Source organism: Emydura macquarii, unplaced genomic scaffold (assembly GCF_026122565.2).
Source record: "Emydura macquarii macquarii isolate MOO-44397 ecotype Brisbane River unplaced genomic scaffold, CSIRO-AGI_Emac_v2 contig_573, whole genome shotgun sequence".
Classification (NCBI taxonomy): domain Eukaryota; kingdom Metazoa; phylum Chordata; order Testudines; family Chelidae; genus Emydura; species Emydura macquarii.
In genome coordinates this window covers 1,581,093-1,609,014 of record NW_027130710.1, presented here as the reverse complement: position 1 = coordinate 1,609,014, position 27,922 = coordinate 1,581,093, and the positions used below count along the sequence as shown (strand labels likewise).

Here is a 27,922-nt window from a genome sequence, read left to right as displayed (position 1 = left end):
GTGAAGAGTCAGGCTTGCAGAAGTTAGGAGATGCCAGAATCCAGGTTGCCTGTGCAATCTCCGTTCAGCCCCCTCCTGTGCGCGCATTGGGATAATCTTGCCTATCCTCACATGGGAAGACCGTGGCGGAGACAGGAAGAGAGCAAAGCTCTCCTGGATCCCAGCCCCTCTCTTTAAATGCAAGAGAACAGCCTGCCTTGCAAACTTCAGCCGCGGTCACGGTCCCGGCTCGGTGCAGACCCAGGCAGGGCGCCTATAGAACAAGCCCTCGTGCCACTAAAGATTAGATCAAAAGGCGTAGGCACACAGAGGTCAAATGAAGGCTGCACGGTTGAAAAAAAAAAAAAGCCTGTGTGATCTAGTTTGAGTTTATAAACCTGACAGATTTACTGTCCTTTTTTAAATTCAATTTCTTACTTTTTAAGAAAAAGCCAAACCTCAAAACATCAAAATTGCATCGTTGCCTAGAGTTCAGGGCCACCCGATCATCCGGGCGGATCCTCCTCTGCACCCCAGGCCATTCGTTTGCACCCAGACGTCCCTCTGGCAAGGCTAAAGGTGTTAGCTAGACAAAAGCATTTCAGTCCTCGGTTGACTGAACTACGCGCCATAGGGGGACAACGGGAGAGACCAAGGTGCCACCTTCCATCCCGGGGAACCATGCTGACACCTGCCCTGCACATGCCTGGCCCTGCGTCATCCACCCATCTGAGCTCAAGTCCTCTGCCTCTGTGAGTCATCTAGTCTGATCTCCTGCACGTCACAGGCCTCAGAACCTCGCCTGCCCGCTCCTGTAACAGACCCCTAACCTCCAGCTGAGTTACTCAAATCACCATTTAAAGACTTCGTGCTAGAGAGACTCCACCATTTCCTTTAGTTCAAAGTAGCCCCATGCTGCAGATGAAAGCTAAAAACCCGGAGGGGGGAAATTCCTTCCTGATCCTAAATATGGCAATGGGTTAGACCCTAAGCATGCTGGCAAGACACCTGCGAAAGAATTCCCGGCAGTAACTCTGAGCTCTTCCCAACTTCGGCCGCTGGAGATATTTTGCTACTGGCAGTTGCAGACAGGCCACATGCCATTGTAGGCCGTCTCCTCATACCATCCCTTCCATAAACTCCTTAAACTCAGTCTTGAACCCATTGTCCCCCGGGAGGCTGTCCCGGACCTTCACTTCTCCGATGGTTAGAAGATGCTCCGGAGTGCCGGGGGGCTGGAATTTACTCGGTGTCAACAGAACGTGATGGGTTTTACCCGTAACAAGCTCTCCTGAGCGTACAATTGGCCGAAGTTTTACAACTCGGCCAAAACTGAGCGGATGTTCACGAGAGCTGCAAACGCCTGACCCACGGACCATCTCCCGGCCAAATTTCAGGCTCCCGCTCCAATCCCTGGAGGTGATATTGCTCCTCAAAGATACGGCTGGGAAATAATCTTGGGAAAATCCACCTGTTTTACCCTATCCGTATTCTTGGAAACAGCTGAATGATTTTTGCCCGAGGCAGATACCCAGCATGGAGAAATTTCCACCTGAAGAGTTATCATTTGGTAAAGACCTAAGCAACTGAAAGCAGGGCTTATATACGATTAAGTGTCAACCTCACCTGCGGGCATCTGCCTGGGACGGTGGGCTACCTGAGCTCCTAAACCTTTGAACAGCTGGGTTCGCCGAAGACAAGCTGTTCGGTGCCCTCGTCACACCACCTTAAGACCAGGACATCACGGGAACGGCCTGCCCAGAGGGACCCAAGCCTGGACCACGAGAGGAATGCCGCAGGGTCGAAGGGCATCATCCAGTCCACAGGGTGCACGGGCGTTCCTCCTGTTCTGTGCAAGGCACTGGTCAAAGGTCCAGTTTATAAACATGTGACGAGGTCTCTGGTCTTTCTCTTGAGAGCCTAATACACAACTCGGAGCCAGCTTCCATCCCTTCCGCCGCCCTGAATTACTCCAAGGTCTCCCCAGGGTCCTCCCAGGTCACTGCTTTCCCTCCGCTCCACTTGTTCTAGTCCAGCCAAGGCCTGAGCGTCACCCTCCATCCCCGAGTGTGCGAGGGACACCGATGCCAAGGATGGAGACTGCTAGGTCAGGGAGCTACCCGTGGGAATGGGGCAAAGCCACCGAGGCGATCCAACGATGAGATTCGGTAGGCTGCGAACTGCCTCTCCCAGGGGAAGGATGGAGGCGCCCATCCCGTGGGACGTTTGAGATGAGACCCAAGGCAAACACGAGAGCACGGCCCCCAGGGAATAATCCCAGCCTGGCCCCAGGGAGGCTGGAGGGATAGGACGAGCCAGCCGCCCAATTTTCGCTTAAAGGCATTAATGGGCCTTGACTCCGCCACCTGGTCTGGAAGCTGATTGTATCTGCTTGCCTCTCACTTTAAACGCCCTTCTTAACAGCGCTGCGTTCCTGGTTAACGCACCTCCACAACCGCCGGCCCTGGGCCGCACGACCTCCCACAGATCACCAGGTTTAGCCTCGTAAAGAGCCCAGGGCTTGTTTAAACGCGTCAATCGTGTCAGCTCGTAAGCAGCCTCACCCAGGCCTCCGTAATCCCAGTCTCAATCTCTCTAGACCTAAAACTCACTAACCCAGTTAGCCACTTGGCCGCCCTCCCCTGGATCCGCCTCTTTCCCATTTAGCTATAGCTGTCTTCAAACAGGGCAGCCAGAACAAGCCACTGGATTGTAACCCGGTTTATTTAGATGCGTAAGATACACTCCAGCCTGTTAATCTTTTTCACCACTGCCGCCCCCCGGGCAGAGAATTTTCAATGCCGGATACCACGATGCACCCGGATCCTTCCTTTCAACTCCCCTGAGCCACGCGATGCACCGCTTTAAACAGGCCAGCTCAATTCCAGTCTACCTCCACGCCCACGCACCTAATCAAAAGCGTCGCGTCAACAGCCGCACCCGTCTGGCTTGGCCACGCCCTCCTATTATTTATCATTTCAATTGCAGTAGGAACTATGAGTCCCGGTCCCGGATCCCATTGTGCAAGGCGCTGTACAGCCACAAAGCAAAAACCCACTGCCTTTAAAACAGGCGATCCCATTGTCTTACACACGTGTGCCCCTAAGGTTGTAGATTTCAGGATGAGACCCCATAATTGTCATGGACAAAAGGACAATGATCTGCAATGAGGCAGATTTAAAGGTGATGCCTGCAATCTTCACTTGGACCTTCCTTGACTTGAGGGTTAACTACGCAACCTTCACACCACAGTCCCACAGCATTTGTGCACTGACTACAGAACAGCTCTCCCAGGGGATTTGATTAACTGACAGAGGCCTGCAGTGATTTGGAGCTGCAGCTTCAACGCCAGGTTTCCCTAGGGCTGCTGGCTGGGTTTCAAGTCAGGTTTTCCTTGTCTGATGGGGTAGGATCTCCAGAATCTAATTTTAAAAAAAAAAGAAGCCCCATTTTTAAACCAAGATTTGAGGAAAAAAGACACCGTTTACATAGGACCTACACAAAACACTTTTGCCCTGTTGTGCCTAGAGGCGTCACACCACTATTGATAGCGGGTGGGCCCAGGTTTTGAACCCATTCCCTGCAAAAATAAATAAAATATATGAAAGTATCAACCCTGGCAGAAATCTGGGGGGCACCTGACCACGCATGCCCCCCCCCCCATGCGTCACCTCTGCTTGTCCCACCATGCCGGCTCTGGAACTGGGTCTAACTGGGCCCCACTGCTGGAGCTGGGCTGATATCACTGGAGCGGTGCCCGTAACCAAAAGCATTAAAGCCATGTTAATTTTTGGCTCCTAAAATAAGAGAGAGGATAACCAAATGGCTAGGACGGCAGCCTAGCACTTGGAAGACCAGGGGCTGCTTCTCTGCCCTGCCACAGTCTGCCTGTGTGACCTTTGGCAAGTCACTTAGTCTCTCTGGGCTTCCGTTCCTTAAAATAGAGAGAATAGCCCTGCCTCACGTATTTCTCGTAACACCACCCCCGTGAAAGAGAGAGAGGTGCTGAGATACGCTGGTGAGGGGGGGACGGGGAGCCGGGAAGAGACAAGCAATGCTTACGGCCACGCACGCAAAAGCTGCGCCCAGGAGAAAGGCTGGATTTCTTCCAGCTGCAGGGCCGGTGCTGCGAACAGCAGAACCTGCAGCACGCTCCTCCAGCTGCTTTCTCCAGCCCTCACACGGCTTCACAACACAGCGACGGCGGGGCCTTCGCCTGGCGGCGGACGTATGGGCCTGATCCTGAGCGGTGCAGACCCCCCCACTCCCTTCCAATTCTCCATTCGCTTCCTGGAGAGAGGCAGGAGCCGCGCGCTGCAGCGAACACGGCACAGAAGGTCGCATCACTGGGCCAGTCCTTTTCCACGTCCCCTTTGCTAGTCCTATGGATATTTATTACTCAGTACGGCTCGTCTCACCAACAAGCTCCATTCTCCAGCTGCCGGAGCCTGCCGGGAGCTCGCACGCTAGGGTTATCTCACAGCCTGTAGCCACGGAGACGGCTGGGAGGTTGCAGACGCGGGAGGGACGCTTCCCCCCGGCGGAGAGGGAAGATGGTTGAGAATCAGCATGCTCAGAAAGCAAAGGCAGGCCAGCCAAGTCACAGGGGAAGAGGTTCAGGTCTAGTAAGGTCTAGTTCAGGTCTAGTATTTTTACTGCCCCCATCACTGTGGTATCTGGGCACCTCACAGTCTTCAATGCCTTTATTCTCAGACCCCCGTGAGACAAGGCAGGGCAGTTATCCCCACTGTACAGATGGGAAGTGAGGAACAGAGAATCTAAAAGTGACCCAGAAGCTGCACAACCCCCATCACGACACACTGGAGGAATTAATGCAATTTTTGGTTTGAAAAGACTCTTCTGAAACGTCACACGTCGTTCTACCAAAGCAAAACAGGTCTGCAGAATTTATCTCCCCACTTCCCCCATTCGGGTTTTCTCCTCTAATTCAGCAATCAAGCACAAAGGTTTTGTTCGCGAGTGCAGAACCGGATCTGGTCCGCGGCGAGGCAGCGAGCACGGATACAGGGGCCAATTAGGAAAGTCCACAGCTACATCTGGACTGGAGTCATTTCGTGTCGATTACAGTTAAGGTTATTTTCAGTTTACCGCTGGGTAACGGTTTGGGCAAATGTTGACTCTTTAAAGGCAACCACTGCAGTAAAGCAGTAAGCACCGGAAAAGGCGGCTGAGGGACGCGGCAGATTCTCCGTTGCTTCCAGTCAAGATCATGTCTTTGCAAAAGATACAGACGCACTGGGCATGGTAACGTCACCCGCATCGGAGAATCCATCCACACACCCACCCACTCACACCTACCCCCACACACACAGCTGGGAGTCTCTGGCCGCTGCGAATGCAGGAAGTCAGACAAAACTGATCATAAATCATAAGGTCGCTGACCTTAACACCCACAAACCAAGCAGGGTTACCCCAGACGGCTAGCAAAGGACGCCCCCTCCCAACCCCCGGGTGCAAGTGAGAAGAGGCCCACAGATTTCCCAGTCCCAGCAGCCACGGAGAGGAAGGAAGCCAAGGGCCGAGCCTACCTCTTGCAGAGAGCTTCTTGGTGTTGATAATCTTGGCGGCGTACTCATGGCCGGTGCAGAGTTTGACGCAGCGGCGCACGACCGAGAAAGCCCCCCTAGAAAGGAGAGAGGAAAAAAAACGTGACTTCTCCGGCTCCACCCCAGCCGTGGTTGGGGAGGCCGGAGAACAACCCTCGGGCTTCACAGTCCAGCGTAACCCACCCCCGGACGCAGGCAGCGGTACCAGTTCAGAGGGGACATGGCGATGGGCAGGTGTGCCAGCTGCCCTGCCGAAGGAGGTAAGGCTGCAGCGGGGCCAGGGAAGACAGGCCTGCAGGCTGCGTGGGGCACATCTGTGGAGGGGCATTCCTGCCGTACAGGTGCATCTGTGGCTAGGACCCAGGCACCACTTGATGCTCAGTGCCAAGGGCTCCTTCCATACAGGGGTTGAGGGGGCGGAGCCTCTCCCAGCACAGGGGGGGCGGAGCCTCTCCCAGCACAGGGGGGGCGGAGCCAGTCCACAACACATTGCAAGAAATGAGCATGATCCTAACGCCCTCAAACACCCAATCCTGGTCTCAAGCCAACTCCATCAGCTCCCATAATGCAACTGGGGAGGATGCACCCCACTCCCCAATCAGCTTCCACACACCCCCTGCAGCCCCTGCCCCGCTCTTGATGCAGACGGGGGAGGACATCCCCCCCACCTTCACTCCCCCCATGCATCTGGATGGGGTGCACCCCCCGCCTGTCTCACTCCCTTCCCCCCGCCCACAGCCGCTCCCGTCCCGTTCTAACCCTGCCACGACCTGAACCTTCGCCTGGCACCCCTGGAACCCGGCTTCCCACACCCCCCGCCCGCAGCAGCAAGCGCGCAGCGCAGCGGTTTCCTTCCCAAGTGCTCCGCAAAGCCACGTCCCAGCCCCTTCCCTGCTGCAGCCAACGAGGGAGGAGGCCAGCCGCCTTCTCCCCTCTGCTCTCACTGCCGCAGCGCCCAGTGGCCCCCAACTCTGCTTCTGACCAGCTCCCCGAGTTCCCCAGCATCCCCCCTCCTACCCCCTGCAATTAGCTCAGCCCTGTGCAACACCCCCCCCCCCCATGCAGGCGGGACCTGCCCCAAAGAGCAGGCAGGTGCGGAGATGGAGGAGCGGGACCAAGCCGCCCGCGGAGCCGGAGACAAGAGCTCAGAGCTATTGACTGGGGCCTCTGGGGGAAACATTTTCTAAAGCAACTTAAGTGATTTAGAGACCTTCCTTTGCCCTGTTTTCAAAAGTCTCTTTAGGCCAGATTGTCCAAGGTGTTTAGGTGCCTGAAGATAGCAGTGTCTGGACCTAGGAGGATGTTCAGATGCACCTAAGCAGGTCAGGCACCCTGTCTCCCATGGGATTTAGGCACTTGGCCTGCTCAGGCACTTTTGTATCTCACTAGGCGCCTTTCTGCATCTCACTGACAGCCAACCAGGCCTGGGCTCATACGGGCACCTCTCCACGCAGCTAAAAACCTGCAGCTGGCCCACGCCAGCCGATCAGGCCAGCGGGATTCGGTCTATTTAAATGTTCAGGGACCCTCCCACCTCGCAGGATCCTAGAGCCCGACTCCAACCCGAGCATTAAACAACCCCTTTGCCTGGGCCAGCCAGGGGCTTTTAACTGCTGTGTAGACGTAACCTCCGTGTCTAAACCCTTTCTGAAAACATGACAGGCTCCGGAGCCATTCCATTGCTTTGCAAATGTTACCCTTTAAACCCCGCTGCCATCCCAGGTACAATTCCCCAGTTGGGAAGCAGGATCTCCCTGAACACGGGGCGAACCAGGTGCTGGGAGAGCTCCCTGACCTGGTCCTTATCCAGTTGCCTTTCTGGGATTTTGGGTGGCCTCTGGAGATGGAGCCCCCCTCCCGGGAAAGGATAACGGGCAAAGGACGCTGGGACCCAAAGATGCTCATGCTGGGATTTTCCATGATCGGTCTGGATCAGGAAAAGTGGCTTCCAGGGGCCGGGGTGGTGTTTATTTGTTAAACCCGAGTTAGCAGCTGCCAAACGTGGATAGCACAGGCCAGCTCCTGCCAAAGAGAGAAAAAAGGATCTAGATGGGCACCATTGGGGGGGGGCTCCTGCCCCTCCCTGAGTTTTGGGGTGCAGGTCCTAGCCCCAGGCAGAGCTCTTAACTGCACTGCTCCCTCCCGCTGCTGCCCCTGGGTCACGCAGTCAGTATTTTGTTTACACACAGAGGCCGGGGGATTAAGATAAGGAAGGGCTGGTGATTAAATTAAGGCTCTGGAAGTCAGATGAGCTTGCAAACCATGAATGCCTCCGCGCGGGGGTTGGAGAGAGAACCCAGGGGACTGGGAAGAAACACAGCCAAGCCCTCTGAGCCAAGATTACAGTCAGAAGCGAGGGGGATAGGTGAAAAGAAGGGGCCAAAACCACGGGAAGGGACAGCAGTGGTCTAAGCTCCCACTCTACCTACGGTACCATCATGGCAGCATCTGAGTAGCTCAACATCTGACCTATTTCTCCTCCCAGCCCCGCGGCGAGGCAGAGCCGTGCGGTTATCCCCATTACACAGATGTGGGCCCTGAGACAGACTAAAGCCCACATTTCCCAAGGTATTTAGGCACCTAATGGGATTTTCAAAGTGCTTCGAAGGTCAGGTGCCTCGTAAAACCCATTAGATGCCTCAGCTGCATCTTTGGGTGCCTAAAAACCTTTGGAAGGTCTGTCCCTACGTCCCGGGCCTGAGGTCAGACAGGAAGTCCATGGGGAGAGTAGACCTCAGGTCTCCCAGGGCTAACTCCCTAGCCACTAGACCAGCCTCTGTCTGCTGCATGCGGCAAAATAAAGAAAATCTGATAGATGGGAGAAAAAACCAAGGAGGCCAGTTCTGAGACGCCAGCAAACACGGCCAGGAGATTGGGCAGGATGTCCCGGTTGGCAGCATGAAAAGCAGCACGGGGGTCAGGAAGGATGAAGAAGGAAAGAGAAAACAAACGAGATGACTTGACTCCCAGCGGCTGGCAGGTTCGGTCCCAGGCGGGGTTGGAGAGCAATGGCTGCTGTGAAATTTTACATTGTGATTGAAACCCATTTTGCTTTGCATTATTTGTTCTGAGGTTAGGAAAAGGAAGGAACGAGAGAAGTGTCATACAAGTATCCAATGTGTTTATGCCTCAAATTCTTAGAGGGAAAAATCAAAGAGCAGGTCCTCAAGGAATCCATTTGGAGGCACTTGGAAGAGAGGAAGGTGATCAGGAACAGTCAGCATGGATTCACCAAGGGCAAGTCATGCCTGATCAACCTGATTGCCTTCTATGATGAGGTGACTGGCTCTGTGGATGGGGGGAAAGCAGTGGACGTGATATACCTTGACTTTAGCAAAGCTTTTGTTACAGTCTCTCACAGTATTCTTATCAGCAAGTTAACGCAGTATGGGTTGGATGAATGGACTATAAAATGGATCGAGAACTGGCTAGATCATCGGGCTCAACGAGTAGTGATCAATGGCTCCGTGTCTAGCTGGCAGCCGGTCACAAGCGGAGTGCTCCCGGGGTCGGTCCTGGGGCCGGTTTTGTTCAACATCTTCATGAATGATCTGCAGGATGGGGTGGATGCACCCTCAGCAAGTTCACAGCTGACACTAAGCTGGGGGGAGTGGTAGATATGCTGGAGGCAGGGACAGGATACAGAGGGACCGAGACAAATTGGAGGATTGAGCCAAAAGAAATCTGAGGAGGTTCAACAAAGACAAGTGCAGAGTCCTGCACTTAGGATGGAAGAATCCCATGCACAGCTACAGACTGGGGACCGAGGAGCTAGGCAGCAGTTCTGCAGAAAAGGACCTGGGGTTACAGTGGATAAGAAGCTGGATAGGAGTCAGGAGTGTGCCCCGGGTGCTAAGAAGGCTAATGGCATATTGGGCTGCATTAGTAGGAGCATTGCCAGCAGATGGAGGGAAGTGATTATTCCCCTCTATTCGGCACTGGTGAGGCCGCATTTGGAGTATTGTGTCCAGTTTTGGGCCCCCCACTACAAAAAGGATGTGGAGAAGTTGGAGAGAGTCCAGCGGAGGGCAACAAAAATTATTAGGGGGCTGGAGCACAAGACTTATGAGGCGAGGCTGAGGGAACTAGGCTTGTTTAGTCTGCAGAAGAGAAGAATGAGGGGGGATTTGATAGCAGCCTTTAACTACCTGAAAGGGGGTTCCAGGGAGGATGGGGCTAGGCTGTTCTCAATGGTGGCAGGTGACAGAACGAGGAGCAATGGTCTCAGGTTGCAGGGGGGCAGGTCTAGGTTGGATATTAGGAAAACCTTTTTCCCTAGGCGGGTGGTGAAGCACTGCAATGGGTTACTAGGGAAGTGGTGGAATCTCCACCTTTAGAGGTTTTTAAGGCCCGGTTTGACAAGGACCTGGCTGGGATGATTTAGCTGAGGTTGGTCCTGCTGTGAGCAGGGGTTGGACTAGATACCTCCTGAGGTCCCTGCCAACCCTTATCTTCTACGATTCTGTTTCAGCTGTATTCAGGCCAATTCCAGAACAAAGAACAGAAACTGCATCCACAGAGTCCATAAAGTCGATGATTATTGTCATGATTTGTATTATTCACGGGGCACCCTCTGTGTGCTCAGCACTCATCAAAACAAGGCAGAAAATGCAGTCCCTGGCAGACGTGTATAAGAGGTGTAGCCCTGCATAAGATGGCTCAAATACTGAAGTGTGAAGTGTATAGTTATTGAGCACATTAATATCTGAGTGGAGATGCTGATGGCAATAGAAGTTTTACCTGATTAAGGACTGGAAGATTTGACCCTCCACCTTTTTTTTCCAAGAGGAAGAGCTGCCCAGAGCTCCCGTGCCTGTTTATTTTCCTTTCCTGCCTGCAGCGGCCCTGATCTCTCTCCGAAGACTCCCCTCAACTTTAAAATGTGGAATTTTCTTGGTGTTTGGTTTTAAATATTCTCCCGTGAGAACAGCAACTCAGCCACTTGAGTGTTGCGTTTAAGAGCCTTCTGGAAAGTAACTAGCCTTTAAAGAGAACTTGCAGTGTTGCCAGCTCCCATGATTTTGTCATGAGTCCCATGGCAATCATTTTCCTTAAAGCCCCAGCTCCTGGAGTCAAGTGGAGATGTGATGATTCCTGCCTTCATTCTTAAAGGAAAGGTAAGTTTCTAGCCCTCGTGGCTGTGGTGAAAGCTTCAAAATGTGGCCCCAACACACCCTAAAGGCTCAAAAAGCAGAGGGCAATTAAAAAACACCAAATCTATGTTTCTTTTTTTACATAATCTCATGATTTCAAAGCCAGTCGTATGATTTTCCGTGAGCCTGACTCATGATCTGGGGTCGGCAATACTGTGACAGTGACTTGAAAGGATATGTTTCATTCCTGTTTGAAGTCAGCTCCTAGTTTATTTCTCCCCAGAACTCCAGGCAGATGCAGCGTAAACTCACAGGGTCTCGCCCTACACTAGGGTGGTTCTAAACGATCTACCCACCCCGCTTGGTGAACGGTCAAGAGTAAGGAGCTGAAACGATAAAAAGTCATCTAGATTTTTCTACAATCGTATTCAAGAGTTGGTACCAAAGACAGAATACCCGATAAAATTTTAAACCTAACCAGTGTCTGTTCAGTGACTTGACACAAGACATCAGAACATATTAGTATTAGAGGTGATGGGGTCTAATTTAATTTTCTTTCTTTATACAGACATTAGATACAGTGCTCCTGTGGCCTGATTTTTAAGTTATCATCTGCAAAAAAATAGAGTTTACAGGTGCCTAAGTAGCCCCTGGAATCATGGTTAAAGATGTCCCCCCTCCTCACCCCCCCCCAAAATCTGACCTGGCACCCCTGCGTCTAGAAAGTGCTGGCAGAAAGGGGTAGTGGGTGGATTTGCTCCTGAGAATGCAGGCAGATATCCAGAGGGGCTACGCCGACGACAGCCTGCGTGAGGCTCCATAAAAGCCTGTGATGATCGCCACGCAGCTGAACGCTGAGCAGCCCCCGGGCATACAATCCGGTGCTCCGAGGGGTGGCTTTTTAAAGCCAAGGGGAGATTTTTGCCATCCCCGGTGCCTCGATTTCTCTCTCTGCCTTGTGATCAGCTGGGAGGGCTCCTTGAGAAAAGCCAGCTGCTCAGCTGCTCGGGGGGCATTGAAGACCTCGTCGTTGTTTTCAGAAGAGGCAGGAGCCCTGGCTGAATTCTCCCCTTCGCCAAAGGCGTTGCTGGGCAACTGGCTGCTGTCCTCCACCCCAGAGGTGGCTGCATTCCCATTAGGGAAGCACCACTAACAAATCAATTGTGTATCTAAACAGCACGTGCTGTTGCCCTCACGCTGCCACGGCCTGGTGAGGGTATTCGGCCTGGCCCATGCACCCCCCGTGCCAGCCCTGAACCTGCAGGAGCCCAGCCACAGGAAAGCGTCGTGACTTCCCCTCCCGCCTGGGAGACCCTCCAAACCCACCTCTCGATTGCAACGCCCCTGGGAGATTTTTTATTTACGTTTCCACCACCAAGCCACTGGCACAATCCCCGGGCAGAGCCCCTACTTACAGCATCCTTCAACCCTCAGCCCTTTCTCCCGGGAGAGGGAGACATCCTGAGGTCCCTTTTCCCCCCCTCCACTCTGCTAGCCTTCCCTCTGCTGCACTTCTGTTCCTTCCTCTGCTTTTTAACCAGCCCATCCAGCTGCTGGGACAAACAGCAGCTCCTTAGTCACCCAGCCCACACTCTGATTAGATAATTAAGCAGTCTCCATCCCTCCCTCAAGTCCTCTCTAGGGGAGCCAATCAGAGCTTAAGTGACCAGAGCGCTGGGACAGCCGTTAGCTCTCAGCATGGTCACACTCCGCGTCATCTCCCCCGATCCAGCCGTTCCCCAGAGACGGCTGCTTCAAGAGCCGCGGCTTCCCAGAACCATGATCTTCACCGCCGGCGCACCACGAGGCCTGGTTCGGGAAAGGATCACGATTCGCACGGGGCAGGGCTCCGCTCTGCCCGAAGGGACCAGAAAGACGCTCCGGACCCCTCTGTACCTTTGAGCACAGATACCCGGCCGCTGGCCCCAGAGCCGGCCATTTAAGGCCAGCCTGGCCAGGTTTCTAAAACCCCGAAGCAAAGTTGGGCGACGATGGATTTTTTTTCCCCCCAGTTTGCTGGAACTTCTCAACAAACCGGGGAGAGAAAAATCATTTTGGGTCAACCCGAAAACAAGGTTTTGCCAGAATTTCCAGTGAAAAGTAAAACACAATCATGATCATTTGAGGCCAAACAAAATATTTCGTTTCAGTTTCGAGCTCTCTTTTCCCCATTAAAAAGAAATGAAACGAAAGGCCATTTCCCACCCCAAAGTCATTCCAAAGGGAAACAACTCGGCCGTTCCCCCGACTGAGACATTTCAGTAAAACGACAGATTCGCAAAGCTGTTTCTTCCACCCGGGGCTGCATTTTTGGTGAAAAAATAAGTTCGCTGGGCCCGAGGCAGAGGCCGGGGTGACAGATCTCCACCGAAACTGCTGCAGCTGCCGCCTGGGGAGGATCTAGCGCGGGAGCGTTAAACCCAGGCGGGACGGCAAAGGAAAAGGGCACCCAGGGATCCAGGGCCAGAGGGGATGCGGTGCCCAGCTAGGCATGGAAGGGGCCTTCCTGGATTGCTATCATCATCCCTCTGCTCCTGTTGCAGGAGAAGGGAGGAAAGCAGCTGGAAACGGCAAAGGGGAGAGGCAGGATTTTGTCTTTCAGCAGCACACCCAAAGCACCCCGTGTCCCGGGGAGCGTCTCCCCCCGTCAGGCCTGACTAGGGCTTCGGTGTCCGCTGCAGGGGAGCAGAGCTGGCCCGGCACGCCTGCCTGACAGGCTCTTTATCCTCCTTACGGCTGGCGTCCCATTCACCTCTCGCTAAACCGGTCCAACCCCACGTGTTCACAGGCTGATTTATTTCCAGCGGCCCCGCAAAGTGCCGCGGTCCAAGGGAAACCGGCCGGCAAGGCTGAGGGGGCCCCTGCAGAGCCGAGGGGCAAATTCCACTCGTGTGTAGGGCGCCAGCCCCATACATCGGGGAACAACCCACGGCCCTGACTGCAGAACCAAACCGCCCTAGCCGCACCCTACAGAGCAGCCGTGTAAAGCCATTTCTCGGTACGGTACAGGTGGAGAATTGGTGGCCAGTGAGACCCACCCAAGGTCACCCAGGAAGTCTGGAGCAGAGCAACAAATTGCACCCGGGTCCGAACTCCTAGGGTAGTGCTTAACCACTGGGCCATCTTTCCTCAAGGGCTTCCTCCCTGCCCTTACTGATCTGTGCTGGGCCCCTGGCTCCCTGGGTTGGAGATCGGAGAGGGACAAGGTGCCTGGTCCATTCCCCAGGGGCCAGGCAAAGCCAGAACTGATCTACAAAGACCAGGGAAGTGACGCAGTTCAGTACCCTGGAGAGAACCTGCTTGGTTTCTACCTGCGCATGGCAGGACCGGTTATAATCCAGTCAGGGCATGACAAGATCATCGCACAATCCCAGCTATCGGTATTTAGCAGCAGGGGGATTAGGTCAGCGTTTCACGCACCAGCATCAAGGCTCACGGCCCCACCGTGCCAGGGGCTGCACGCGTGCGGCAGGACCAGATGCAGCGTTTCAGGGAAGGTCTCAGCAGAGCTACCCCCTCCGGCTCCGGGACTCGATCTCGGGACAGAGCCCTGAAGTGGGCTGGTCAGCTGTGCCCTCCCTTGCGTACCCCACACCCGGCCCCATCACTGCCCCAGAGCACAACTCCACTGGCAGAGCCTGTTGTGTGGACGGGGCTGGGTCTAAGACGACACGGAGGAGGAACGCCTGAGTCCTGTCTACACTACAGCAGATCTCAGGGCAACTCCGGTCCCGATATTGCCAGGGCGGCTGTTGCCTACACGCCCCCGGCATTACCCCCTCTTCCTCGGCACAGAGGGCCAGTGTAAGCGTCTAGTCGGCGTTTGTAGCGCCTGCCGATCCGGTGCCCAGATCTGCAGCCTGAGAACCAACGGGAGACAGGTCCCCCACGTGGCGAAGGTGACTTTCCTGAATCAGGTTAGACGGGCAGACTCCAGCAGGCCATTTTATCCAGCTTCTGACCAGGGTCTCCCTGCCAGGTGGGTAACCTGCCTCCCCCACCCACCAACACTGATCTGTGCACCCAGCTCAGCCTTCAGACCAGCCCACAGCCCCGACCGCCCCTCTGACCACAGCACCACGCCCGGCCTGTGCCCAGCCGGGTCCCAGCGTGCCAGGAAGGGACGGGAGTGGATGGAGGGACACAGACCAGAGCCCGTCTCAGATCAGGCAGCTCTGGGGGAAATTCCCGGCCCTGCCTAGCAATACACTCCAGGAACGGTTGACGTGCCAGAGAGCTTTTAACACCCAGAGCAGGACCTGAGCCACGGGCAAGCGCTTCTGAGCTGCTGGCAGGAAACAGAAGAGGGGCTGTCCCTTGGACAGAGGGACCCACGGCCCCTGTATTAAGGAGAGAAACCCCGCCCCTCACCCGGCAGCAGGGTCTTACCAGAGACCGTCCTGTCTAGCTAGCTACTTCTACTGCCCCATCCCTGCCGCGCCAACCCTCTCCGCCTGCCACGCACGCCCAGGAGGACGGTTATTCCCGCTGGGAGACCTGAGGTCCCGATTTTTCAAGGTTGCCGGGCGTCGCTGCGCTGGCCATCGCGCCACCTAACTGGTTGAGGAGCCTGCATCTCATGTCCAAAGGGATTTAGGCACAATTCGGCGCAGCGACAGCAGAACACCGTCAAAACTCTGGGCCTACGTGACTAGCCCCCAGGGAGTCAGTCTGGGGCAGAGCAGGGAATTGAACCGAGTGTCCTAACCACTGGGCCTCACCACCCAACATCACCAGTGCCCAGGAGCAGGCCCCAGGTTTGCTCCCCCTAATCCTGCAGTCCCCTCCAGGGAAGGAACCCCCAAAAGCTGGTAACCCCGCCCCCACTCCCCCAGCAATAAACCATAAGCCACACACCAGCGATTGCCCAGGGCACAGTACTGACTTGTGAATTACAGTCGCACCTACAAGCGCCAGTCGCAGAGCAGCACCCCTTGCGCCAGGCGCTGTACGAACTCAGCCCCGAAGAGCGGAGAAGCAAGACAAGAGACCATAGGTGGGTACAGAGGGGAAAGCAGGATACAGGTCAGCGCAGCGGCAGTAATCTTTTAACAGGGAGATCCGGCGCCCCAGGCCCTTCAGCCAGACTTCAAAGCGACCCCGCTGCAGCTACGCCCCACCTGCTGCAGAGACGCTGTTCTCCGTCAGCACCAGTTCGCACCCAGAACCCAGCATCGGGGGACGCTCCCATCCAGCTATCAGGGGCCTTGCAAAAGGCCAGAACCAGACCCGCCATTAGGGGGTGGGGCTCCTGTTGGAACGGGTCAGGCAGCAAGTGGGTCGGAGACCCCAGGCTGGGCCCGCCGGGGAGAACAGGGCAGTAGGGACCTCACAGCGTCCCCGAAGGCCTCTGAGCTGAGCCAGCGGGAGTTAAAGCACAGGGTGGCGGGGGGGGGTCCCAGGACGCCTGGGTTCTCTTCCACGCTCCGCCACTGGCCGCGTCTGCCCTCCCCCCACTCTGCGCCTCCACCTGTCCTCCTGCGAAGCAGGGATAAGGAAGCCCAGCCCGCCGGCGGCGCAGAGAGAGGCAGAGCCCTGGGGCGGGAAGTGCTGGCAAAGGCTCACGCCCGACAAGCCTGCCGGGGAACAGGGGGAGGCGGGCGCTGCCTCCTCCTGGAGAGGATCAGCGATGACCATCGCTCCCCTGTGTGTCATAGTCTCTGTACTGCTAAGAGCCGGGGGAGACTCGCAGGTGGCGGGGGGGGGCTGGGCCCCCGGAGCAGCGGGATCTGGGGCCCTGCCCTGGCAGAGGCGTCCCCCGTGTCCCTGGGGAGCGACGAGCCCGGGGAGGGGGACGGGGGGGGGCTGCGTTGGAAAAGCGGAGGCAGGAACAGCGCGGAGAAGCAGCAGCTGCCTGCATCTCCGGAGCCGTGTTTGCCAGCACAGTCTGTTGCCATGGAGACGCCGGGTGCCCCGGATGGAGCAGGGGAAGGATCGCTGGGGGGGGGCGAGGATGCAAACGTGGGCAGAGAGATGCGGGGGCGGCCGGGGGGGGGGGAGGTGCCACAGGGAGCTGGGATTCAATGGCTGGGCCGAGGAGTTCCTGCGGGTGGCGTGAGCGGGGCACCAGAGCAGGAGGAAATGCCAGCCCTGCCTCCCGGGGCTGCCCAGCCAGGAACAGGCCCTGTGCCCGGGGGCGCCGGGGAAAGGAACGGGCTCAGCTCTCAGGAACGCCAGCAGCAGCAGCCTAGGCCCGAGCACGCGGCGCCTCTCGGCCCTGCAGAACAGGGGGTTTGACCCCTTTATAAGGAGCCCGGGAACTGCGCCAACCCCTGCCCAGTGCAGCCTTCTCAGCCCGCACTGCCCAGGGCCAGCGGTCGCCCGCGCAGAGCTCCCCGGCCTGGGCACCCGTCAGGGCTTGTGAGAGCCGCCCCGGGCTGCCGCTCCCCCAGAAACCCAGGGCCACCCCCGCTGCGCCGGCCGCTCGCCCTGCCCTCAATCCGGACTCCACGCCGGCGCGGACGCCCGGCATTCGGGCCAGGCTCTAATCCTCTCGCTTGCACTAATCCTGATGGAGCTAGAATCCCCCCCCCCACCCACAGGGGATTCCAGGCCCAGCACCACCACCAAATCCCAGCACCGCCGGAGTCTGGAGTCCCCTGGTTCCACGGTTCCCCTAGGGCGGGCTGCAGCGGCAGGGCCGCGGACGCTCCCGCCCAGACCTGCCCGGCCCGAATTCCGGCCCACAGCCCCCCAAACACCCCGACACAACACGACAACTCGACAAGACGTCACGGCCCAGCTTCCTCACATTGCACTGCCTAGACCACCTGATGGGCTCCCCTGGGGCCAGTTTCTCGTCCCCCCCCCCAGCACAGCAGACCTCCCCACCCCCCCAGCCCGTTTGTAACCCACCCCCTTGAGAGTGCTGTCATCCCTGCAGACGCTGCCCAGCCAGGCAGCCAGTACATCTCTGCTCACACCCCCGCTGTGGCTGGTTGCTTTGGGACTAGCAAGCCGGCAGCTGACTGGGGAAGCGGGGAAGGGAAGGACAGGGACTTCCCAGCACGGCAGGGCAATGCAAACAAGGCCGAGCCTTAAACCCCGGAGCCAAGCGCCCACCGGGGGGCTAGCGGGCACGGAGAGCTGCCGCCGGCCACAGAGGGAGGCCAGCAGCTGCCTCTGCCGCAGAGAGAGGAAGGGCCATTGCAAAGGGAGGATTATTGGAGCCGCCATCTGCTCCAGAGCCGGCAGGGCCCCGCGCGAGAGGACGGCTGGCACCTCCCGGCAGGTCGGACGGGCACTGGGGTGGCAGTGCCACAGCCCGGGGGCAGGGAGAAAAAAAAACGGCTGGGTGAGCTGGGGTGGGGAGGAGAAGCCAAGAGTTCAGGGCCTCTTCCAGCTCAGAGCAGGTGCCAGGACCTAGACCATCCATCCTGGTTGCCAGCTGAGTCTGTCAGTGCCCAGAGTCTGTGTCAGTGGCCAGACCAGCCAGGCACCGTGGATCTCACTGTCCAGCTGAACCCTCAGGCCCCTCACGAGCCCCGAGGGCTAATTATTTGCACTCAATCATGGTCTTTCCTTGCTTCGGCTGGCCGCCGCGCCGTCCCACGCACCGCCCCTCGTCCCCGGGTTACGATGAAGGGGCAATCTAGGCGCACCGGCTCCAGCTTAGACCACTGCGGCTTGCACCTGTGCCCTCCTTCGGTCGGTCCGCCTGTCTCAGCCCCCCACGGAAAGGGTGGGAGGCAGCGGGGCCTAGCGGACAGAGCACTGGGCTGGGCCTCAGGAGACGGGGGTTTGGCAGCTTTGGCGTTCCCAGCTTCAGCGCTGGCCTGCTGAGGGGCCCTGGGTAACTCACACTGTGCCTCAGTTTCCCCATCTGTAAAATGAGACCAGCCCCGCCCCTCTGGAAAGCAGTGAGGAAGTCTCCCGGGAGCAGTACCCAGTATCCTCGCTGCTGTCGGAAGCAGGGGCGACGGTTACAACCCAGCTGATAACGCCACCTGGCTCCCGTCTAGGGCTTTTCCTGCCATGACCCCTCCCCGCCCATTGACCTGACAATGGCACCCAGCTAGCTGCAGTGTATCCGCCAGCAGCCCCGCTTCCCTGAGCGCCGCGGGCACGGGACGGAAGAGCTCCCGAGCCAGCGGACGGCACCCTCTCATGCCTTGGTTCCTGGGGGGAGGAGACCGCCACCGTCACAAGGCCCCGCCTGAAAGGCGAGCTGGCGCAGCCCACCCAGACCCCGCTACAGGAGGAGAGGCAGCATTGCCTAGTGGCTAGCGCAGCCCAGGGGGGATTCGGGAGAGCTCAGCTCTGTTCCAGGCTCTAATACACCCTGCACTGTGAGATCCGAGCACCCCCCGGTACCCGAGGAACCCCACCTCAGTACCTACGGGGCAGCCGCTGCGTCCCATGGGGCGGGTGTAGTCCTCGACCCTGGACAGACCACGTATGACCAAGGGGGAATTCGCCGTAGTATTTTTATGAGGCCTGTGTGTGCCTCAGTTTCCCCTATACATTGGCTGGCCCCGTGTGTGTGTGTGGGGGGGGGGGGGGGGTGCAGAAGGATTACATTTGCTCTCAGGGTGGACTAAGGGACGTTTGTCCGTGTCCCCCTATCCAGCTGGAGTGAACACTTCAGGGGCTGGTTGGAACCAGCCCAGATCAACCAGGGGCAGAGACACTGCCAGCACCGGAGACTTGTGAATTTCCCTGCCGCCTGCCAGGGAAGCTGAGCAAAGACCCCCCCGCTGGAGAACAAAGGACAGAGGTGGTGGGGGGAGAGAGAAGCGTGAGCTCTCGCTGGCCTGGCATCTGACAGAGCACAGCGCACGCATGCCAGAGACGGAGGCCCGGGGCTGACCCGAATGGATTACGCGGTACCCATCTCTCTAGGCTGGCCTAACGGCTTCCCAGGCCGGGTGACGAGACGTCCCGCTATTAGGGGCCTGGTTTTGTATGTGCCGCTTCGCCCCTCCCGCAGAGAGAGCGGCCCGATTTTTCCACACTGGCTCTGGTCACCGTAGCGGCAGGCAACTAACAAACCCGCCTGTTCGGCCAGGGCCAGCCGAGCGGCCCCGGGCCCCTGCAGAACGCGCCAGCCTCCCGCCGGAGCCTCTCTCAGTCGGCCGCGCCGAGCGGAGCACACAGGGCCGCGTGGGAGCCCCCGTGGCCGACTCTGAAGGGAGAACAAGCCGCCTCGGGATTCTCCGAGAGACGGTGGCGAAGCCGGGGGCGTAGCGCCGACCCTGCAGCTCCGTGACGCCCGCCTGGAACTCCCTGGCAGCTCTGCCGGAGGCAGGCCCACCGACCAGCACACCACGCAGTTACGGAGCGGCGCTGTGGTGCCCCGTGTCCCTCAGCCCGCAGGAGAGCGAGGGACGCCATCCAGATCATGGGGGTGGAGACCCCTGAACATGGGTTACCAGGCCCTGGAGGCTGGGTCCCACTCATGCCCTTCTCCAGGAAGCTGCCGCTGCCCCGGCTCTGCCAAATCCACACCAGTCAGAGGCAGCGAGGGTCTCGAGAGAAACGTGGAAACCCAGCGTGCAGGGCTGCAGCAGGATGGAGGGGGTCCCCCTCTATGCAGCTCTGGCAAGACACCCCCCCCCCCCCACACACACACACACCAGATTGTGCGCTCAGCTCCATCAGCCAACGGCTCACATTCAGTCTCCTTCTAGGGCACATTCAACACCTGAATCTCTCTGGCACCGCCATGGCATCTGAGCACCCCGCAATCTTTAGGCTGTTTATCCCAGTCGCTGCACCCCTGTAGGGCGTCACAGAGCAAGTCCCTCCACAGACTTCAGGTCAGGGTCCATCCAGCCCTAGCGTAATGCACAAATCACTGAACCCGGCCTCTGTAGCAGGAGGTCCTCCCCTCCCTGACACATCACGTTCATTTCTGGGCCCCTGAATACATTCGATTGGTGCCCAGAAGCTCCAGTCATGACCCGACCCCGGCGCGCCAGGCGCTGTACAGACACAGAACCAAAAGAGCCCCTGCCCCCAAAGCACCGACCACCTAAGTGGCAGATGGAAAAAAAACTGGAAGCGATCACAGACAATCAAAACAAACCATCAGGAGCTGGTTTATAAGGAGAGGGTAAGAGCTAAATCTGTACCGCTCAGCCACGCAGCGACGGAGGGGGCAGCGGGATAATCATTGCAGGATGTTTATGCCTTCCAGGCACACTGCAAAGTCCGTGGCAGTTTGCAGATCTTTGGGAAAGGGTGCGTAGGCAAAATAAGCAGGGGGAGGTTGAGACAGGGTGTTATGGGGCTGCCAGACTTGCAGATCCATCACCCTGATGTTTGCACAGGATGGAGCGTTTGAAAGGGTTGTGAAACACCAGGGCCAAAATTGCTGCATCAACGGGGGGGGCCTCAGTTGGGGCACCCCAATTCACAGCTGTCCCGCCTGAGTCTCTGGAAGCGCTGAGCCCCACCCCTCTGAAAGCCGGGACCCCCAAAAGGCCAGCCGTGGGGCAGGGGTATGAAATCCAGGCGCCTAACATGCTGGGGTGGGGGTGTTATTCCGAGGGGTGAGGGCATCCCAGGAGATGTTTCCTGACAGCCAGAGCTCTTGGGGGGCATCCAGGGTGGGGGAAGCCCCCTGACCGGGCAGCACTGAGCGCCGGCCCCCTGGCACAGGGCCGGGTCCCAGCGTGGGCGTGCGGATGGCAGGGTGCCCACATCGGGTGCTCTCCCGGCAGCACAAGGGCAGACCCCAGCAGGGAACAGGGGCCAGCCACACAGGGCAGCTCCAGCTCCCTGGGGGGGGCCGAGCCAACCCACCGGAGCAGCTCCTCCCCCTGCCCAGCCTGCAGGGATGGCAGGCCGTGGGCTGCCCGCTCTGTGGCACCACTGCTCCGGAGCCCTGGCCCCAGGATATCCCCCCCTCCCATCCTCTGTGGGGGAAGAGACTCCCCCTCCCTTCTCCCTTCCTCCAGCGCCGGCACATGGCCCTGAATGCAAAGAGGGGTGATTTCTGCCAGCCTGGGGCCGCTGCCAGCGTGGGTGGAGCCTTCCCCAGGCCAGAGGCATCACCCAATAGCCGCCCCCCCCCAGCCAAAAACCAGCGGGGGGGGGCGCTTCTAAACGCCAGGACTGACTGGGGAACCAGGGCGCACAAGCCGCCGTTTGGGGAGGGCCGGGCCCGGACTCCCCGGGGCCAGGCAGCCCCGCCGCAGCCCCGCGCCCTGCTCCAGCTACCTATAAATACCGGCGAGTCCGCAGGAGCCTATAAATACGCGGCGAGCGCTGGGACCGGGCGGGGGGGGGACCCAGCGCAGCGGGGAGGGGGGGTGTCTAGGGTTTCTGGCCCAGGGGAGCCGCTGGATGGGCTAGTGCCATTCCCCAGATGGTTCCCATTCCTCCTGCAACATGCGTCATGTCTGCGAGCCCCAGCCGCTGCCCCCTGCCCAGCCCCGGCCGCCGGCCCTGGCACGGGGGAGGTGGCAGGACGAAGCCGGGGGAGGGGGCAGGGGGGGGTGCAGTTGGCAACCAGAGCCGCCCGGGCCAGGCTCCCCCCCCCACTAGGGAACCCCCAGCACCCTGGCACCACCCCAGAGCCAGCCGCCAGCCCAGGGGCCCGGCCGGCCACCCCTGCGCTCCGTGCGCCCAGGGCGCAATGGAGAGGGGACCCCCCGCCCCGCAGCCACGCCGGGGGAGGGGAGCCGCACCCCCAGCTGCTTCCACCAGGGCCCGGTACGGGGGGGGGGAGAGGGGAATGCCCCCATCCTCCCCCCCCCAGGGGCGCAGGCCCCACGCGCGATGGGCGGGGGGCCCCCCCCCGGCCCGTGCGCCCCGGCCCCGGACGCGCCATCCGCGGCTCCTTACTTGCCAATTTCCTCGTACAGCTGGTACTCGTCCGTGAAGCGGGTGCAGGTCACGGTGGTTGCCATCGCGGCTGCCGCTTCGCTTCGCACTGAGCTGGGCTCCGGCTCCGCCTGGCAGCTGGGGGGGGGAGGGAGGGGCGGGCGGGCGGGCGGGGGGAGAGGCACCGCTCGGGGGCAGGAGCCACCCAGCCGGCTGCGCTCCGAGGTTCCCGCCAGCGGCTCCTGGCGACCCCCCCCCCACCCCGCCCCGCCCGCAACACACACACACACACACACACCGCAACCCCCCCCCCCCCCCCCCAGCGCCGCCGCACCGGGGGAGCAAATGCCACCCCCTCGGGGACCCCGCAGCCCAGGCAGAGCTGCTGCCAGCCCAGCCACCCCCAGACCCAGGGCAGCTGTGGGGTACCCCCCAAGGACCCCAGGAGAGGGGAGCCTCCAAACCAGAAGCCAAGGACCTCCCCTACACAGAGAGCCCCCCCCTCCGTTAGACGTAGCGCCCCCCCAGACCCAGAGCCCCCCCCCACTCCCCAAGAACCCCAAGGCGCCCGGATGCCATGATTTCTAGCCCCAGAGCCCTTCTCGCTCCCACCCTCTGGAGCCAGAGCCCCACACATGCAGGAACCTGGAACTCCCCCCCCCCCCCCCGGAGATGGAGGGGCACAGACCCCTTGGGGTTTGGGAGCTTGGCTGCATGGGGGGGCGGGTTGGTGGGAGCTGGTGAATGGTCCCAGTCTCTGTTTCTTTTCGTGGCCAGCCAGGCAGAAATACAGGCCATTCCGTGGGGGTGGGCGGGGGGGGGGTGCAGAGGGCAGGGATCTCTGCTAAGGAGGTGGCATCTGGGTGCTGCCCCAGGACACAGCCCCTCCTGGCCTCACATCGATAGTCCCCCCCCCCCCCCCAGCCCTTCACTCCTGGATCCAAAGGTCACGGGGCCAGGCGATAAAGGGCCATCAAAGCTCGCTATAGCACCACCGCCAGTCAGAAGAGGTGGGCACACAGACCCCCACCACCCTGCACCTCCCCCCCCCATGCCAGCCCAGTGCGCCAAGAGCCGGGGAGCAGCGGAGCCGGGGACCCCCCGGCTGTAAGGAGGGGTGTTCCCCTGATCACGGCGGTGCTGGAGACAAGGGACCGGTCCCCTACGGTGCAGTAAACTCCCCTGGGAGCGAAGGATCATCACGAATTTCTCCACCAACTCATGCAGCCTCCCCATACCCATCCAGAGATGCACACACCCCCACTCCTAGGCCCAGAGGCCCCCCCACTTCTGTTCCAAGGACAAGGTGCATTTCTCTGACCTGGCCTCCTCCAACACAAACACAGCAAGCGCCGCATTTAGCCACCACCAAAAAACCTGACCACAACAAGACGCCCCTTTGGGGAGAACAAACCCCCCCTCCCAGATGTGTCCTCCTCTTCCTCGCTGCACGACCGGGCGGTGCCGAGACCCGACTAACACGCGTGCGGGAGAAGAACCCGGGTCGAAGAAAACAGCCCCCCCTTGGCCAAGCCAGCGCTCCGGATCAGTTTGTGACTCATCAGCTGTTTGGGGTTGCCCAGCCAGGGCGGGCGCGGTGTGATCATCACACGCCACCCAGGGGCCCTGCAAGTATGTGCTAACTAGCCCTGCGTGACCAGGCCCCAGAATCCCCTAAAACTGCGTCTTCCCAGCTGTTCCCGGGCTCTGGCCCGGAGGGGGAAGGGGGGGGGGGCAGACACAGCCTCTTGACTGTCACATTTAACAGTGTTAGAGCCAAACAATCTGCCCTGGGTTGCGACCCCGCCTCACTCCTATCACTAGATCTCAACGCACTTTCCCGAGGAGGTCACTATCATTATTTTATAGATGGGGAAACTGAGGCACAGAGGTGGTGGTGGGGGGAGGTGACTTCAGGGCTGGGAGCAGGCCTCCTAAGAGCCGGGCCAGTGTTCTGCCCGGGTGCATGTCACCCCTGGCCATTCAGCGTGGCCACCGGTAACCGTGGTACGTGTGTGGTGACGGGGAGGGGGGAGAAGGCCGACAGAATTAGCCCAGCAGGAAACTGAAAGCACCAGGGACAATCATGCCTCAGAGCACGGAGTCTGCGTTTCTGATGACCCACATAGCCCGGGGGGGGGGGGGGGAGGGGGTCACCTGCCTGCTGCTGCACCCCCCTCATGGCAGAGCAGCATGTAGCAGCATCTCCAGCACCCCCCCAACGCCAGCCCAGGCGTGCGGGGACCAAACCTCCACCTCCACAACTCGGCCTCCGGCCAGGGGCTCCTAATCCCACCCCGAGAGGCAGGAGTGGCTGGAACCTGTCCCAGGCCTTCATCTCCAATAGCCCTTAGCCCCCCTCACATCAGGGATTTTTACCTCCCCTTCTCGGGGGGCTGGAAACCAGGAGGGGACCCCATATTCTGCAGCACTGTTGCTTTACCTTGGCCACTTGGTACCTTCAGGCAGATGCAAAGTCCCTGCCCGAGCTGGGCTGGCTGCAGGGACTCCTTCCCCTAGGAGAGAGTGGCTCCCAGAGCTGCCTTTTTATCTCAGCTGTTGCTGCTCTGCTACTCAGTCACAGCTGGGGGTGGAGGGGGAAGTAACCGGTCAGCCCATTAACCCCTTTGTGGCTGCAGCGGTGTGGGACACAAGCTCCAGCTTTAAGGCGTCAGCCCTCTCTGGAATCAGGAGCTGAGTTTAAAAATCAAGAGAGTTCAAAGGAACACAACGAGAGGGTCTTTCTGGTGGGCTCCTGGGTGTGAGACACGTTTTCAGGCTCTGCCCCGCAACGAGAAGCCAGAAACTTCCCCCTTTTAGAAAAAAAAATAAAAGACAATAAAAGTGAAAGCGGAGAGACTCATGCAGTCACTTGACTCCGGGAACTGGGGCTTTAGGAAACACAGCAGCGCTGATGGGGAAATCAGGCAGCGCCGAGGGGACACCAAAGTGGTGTGAAACAGAAGGAGCTGAAAAGCCAGGGAGCCCGACGGGGTCTGCGCGGACGCTCCCGGGACGCGTTCCCCGGCGTTTGCCAAGCAGCAAAACTCTTCCTGCCGCTCAGAGCACGGGGGGGCTGCATCCTCAGAGTATTTCAGGCACCTGGGCCGGGCTGGCTGCTTTTCGGGAGACCGCTGACCTTCCGCGGGTGTGGGAGAGGCGGTTTACACCAGGAGGTTTTCGGCAAAGCAGTTCCCACGGATGTGGCACGTGCTTCTCGCCCCTCAAGCCACTGTGACAGAGGCCACTGAACGAGCGTGTTCTTCTATCCTGTTCCCCTACCCGGCCTCTGTCTTGCCTAGTGGATTAATAATATTGTCTAGTTCTTATAGGGCCCTTTTCATCGCCAGAGCTCTTCATCTATTTATCCTCAGTGCCCCTGGGAAGTAGGGAAGCGTTATTGTCCCCACTATACAGATAGAAAACTGAGACACACCGGGAGGCTAAGTGACTTGCTGAAGGTCACGCAGGAAGTTTGTGGCAGAGCAGTGACTTGACCGCTGGGCTCCCATGTGCTCTAACCATTGGGAAATTCTTCCTTCTTGGAAGGGTGTGGGACAGGGACTGCCTGCTATGATCTGTGCAGGGGCCTAGCAAAACGGAGCCCTGATTTCGGCCGGCCCCTGGGCTCTGACGTAAGAAACATGGTTTTTAATAATAAATGACTGACGTGCGGGACACCTGCGCTTTGCGGCGTGTCACACGCTAATGGACAGAGTCGAGTGGTTTTCAACTCTCCAGCCTGTTGCTAAAGATGCTCTCTCCTGGTGCCACTGAAATAAACAAGCTGTTTAAAGGAAAAAGACTCCTGGCTAAAATAGGAACGCTGGCAGGGGCCGCCACGCCACCGCAGCAGGTCTGACTGTGGCCCGGCAGACCCCTGGCGCTAGCAAAAGAGGAAGGCGTGCTTACATTCAAACACTGGGCCTCGTTTCACTGAAAACGCGATTTAAAACCGGTTTAATTAAACCAGCGCAAAAGGCCGGGTGGCCGCTAAAGGCGGGCGGGTTTCAGGGCAGGGTACGTCCCTTGGGAACTGGTTTCACCTCAATCAAAATAAGCCACTTCACTAAACTGGTGCAGGTTCAAAGCGCTGCAACTTTGTCTTACAGACGAGGCCTGAGCTGTCCTCTATGGGGACCGGCCACGAGAGGGCATAATACAGCTGTCTGCTAGACAGCCGGGTGGGAAGCGGGATCCCTGGGTTCTGTTCTTGCCCAGGGAGGGGACTGATGTCTAGTGGTTAGAGCAGCGGGGACCAGTACATAGATTGGGCACATTCATTCTAAGAAGCTGCCTGGCTGAAACGCAAGTGCGTCATCTGAGGCAGGGCTGCTAATCCCAGGAGTTCCCCTGTGCAGCCTCTCAGCAAATCCACTGGTGAAAAGGGGAAGGGTAGTTTCCTCCTGGCTAAGGCAGTGAGCAAAGGGCTTTTCTTGGGGGCACGGAAACACACAGGAGTGGGGGAGACGGCGCGTAGGACTCCCGGTCTCCCCTGGCTGCTGCGTCATCCAACCCCATCCAGAGCAAGCCTCGGGAACAGAGCTCCCTGGAGTCACGGTCAGATCAGGGCGCCCGCCGTCGCCAGCAAAGCTGGGACGTTTTTGCCAGCTTAGGGGGCGGCTGGGAGGATTCAGGAGCTGGCGGCTGGCCAGCAGGGACACCCTAGCACCCGTGCCTGGCAGTACACTGGGTATGTGTCTCTCTCCCAGCATGTGTTTTTTGTATCCCATCCTACCACCGTTGGGCTGCGTCTTCCTAAGCCTGCATGGCCAGCTGGGCCGCCCAGTGTAATCATCAGCCTTATAACGTCACAGTGTAACTTCCTCCTTAGACTGCCGGCTGGGCGGGGCAGGGACTAGCGTTTTGCTTTCTGGGTGTACAGCACCTGGCGCAAGCGGGGGCTACTCTGTGACTGGGGCTCCTCAGTGCTGCCGTAGCACACCTCGTCATCTTTCATTTAGTTTGCAGCCACCTTTGCCAGCACGGGCACCCTAGTGGAGGGGGGGCGGAGGGGGTGGGCGCTGCATGTGCTGTTCCCTAGACCATCTGTGCAGACGGGCAGCCTGTTACGGGCTCGGATGAACCCTGAAAAATCTATCGCTGGAACCAGGCTGGCTCGCCCGTGTGTTGGGCGTGTTAAAACAGGCATTCGAATGATGAGAAGGTGTTTAAACTTTACAAAATGATTGTAAGTTGCTGCTCGCATTAATCTCACTCATGAATATTACCTGGGACACCGTGACTAGGTGTTTGCTCGGCAACTGTCCGTCGCCAGCCAGGAGCGAAGCGTTAACAAGTACGAAACACCCTTTTCCAACCAGATGGGTTATCTCCTACCCAGGAAAGCCGGCCCAGCGGAACAACTATTGTGCAACCTCAGGGGACAAAGGACTCTGTGGATTGCTTTCCCCCGACCTCCCCTCTTGCACGCTGAGGAGATCTGCCACCCAATTTCTCCCAGCAGCTGAATTTGCAACTCAAAGCAGAAGGAATAAAAAGTCCTACCAAGGG

General features: G+C 58.7%; 1 protein-coding gene across 6 annotated transcripts in view; it reads right to left on the bottom strand.

Annotated features, from left to right (window-relative positions):
- Positions 1–22,577, bottom strand: part of CAMK2B (calcium/calmodulin dependent protein kinase II beta) — a 93,153-nt gene extending 70,576 nt beyond the window's left edge. For 3 of the 6 annotated variants that reach the window (XM_067540339.1, XM_067540340.1, XM_067540342.1), the window contains exons 1-2: positions 22,430–22,560; positions 5,529–5,623 (exon numbers count right to left, since the gene is read on the bottom strand). In XM_067540339.1, coding sequence (XP_067396440.1) covers positions 5,529–5,623; positions 22,430–22,494 — 160 coding nt within the window. In that variant the 5' untranslated portion in view covers positions 22,495–22,560. Of the gene's footprint in view, positions 1–5,528; positions 5,624–22,429 lie in introns of all 6 variants that reach the window. The other 3 variants (XR_010918390.1, XM_067540343.1, XM_067540341.1) reach the window with 3 other exon arrangements.
- Positions 22,578–27,922: the final 5,345 nt, after the last annotated feature.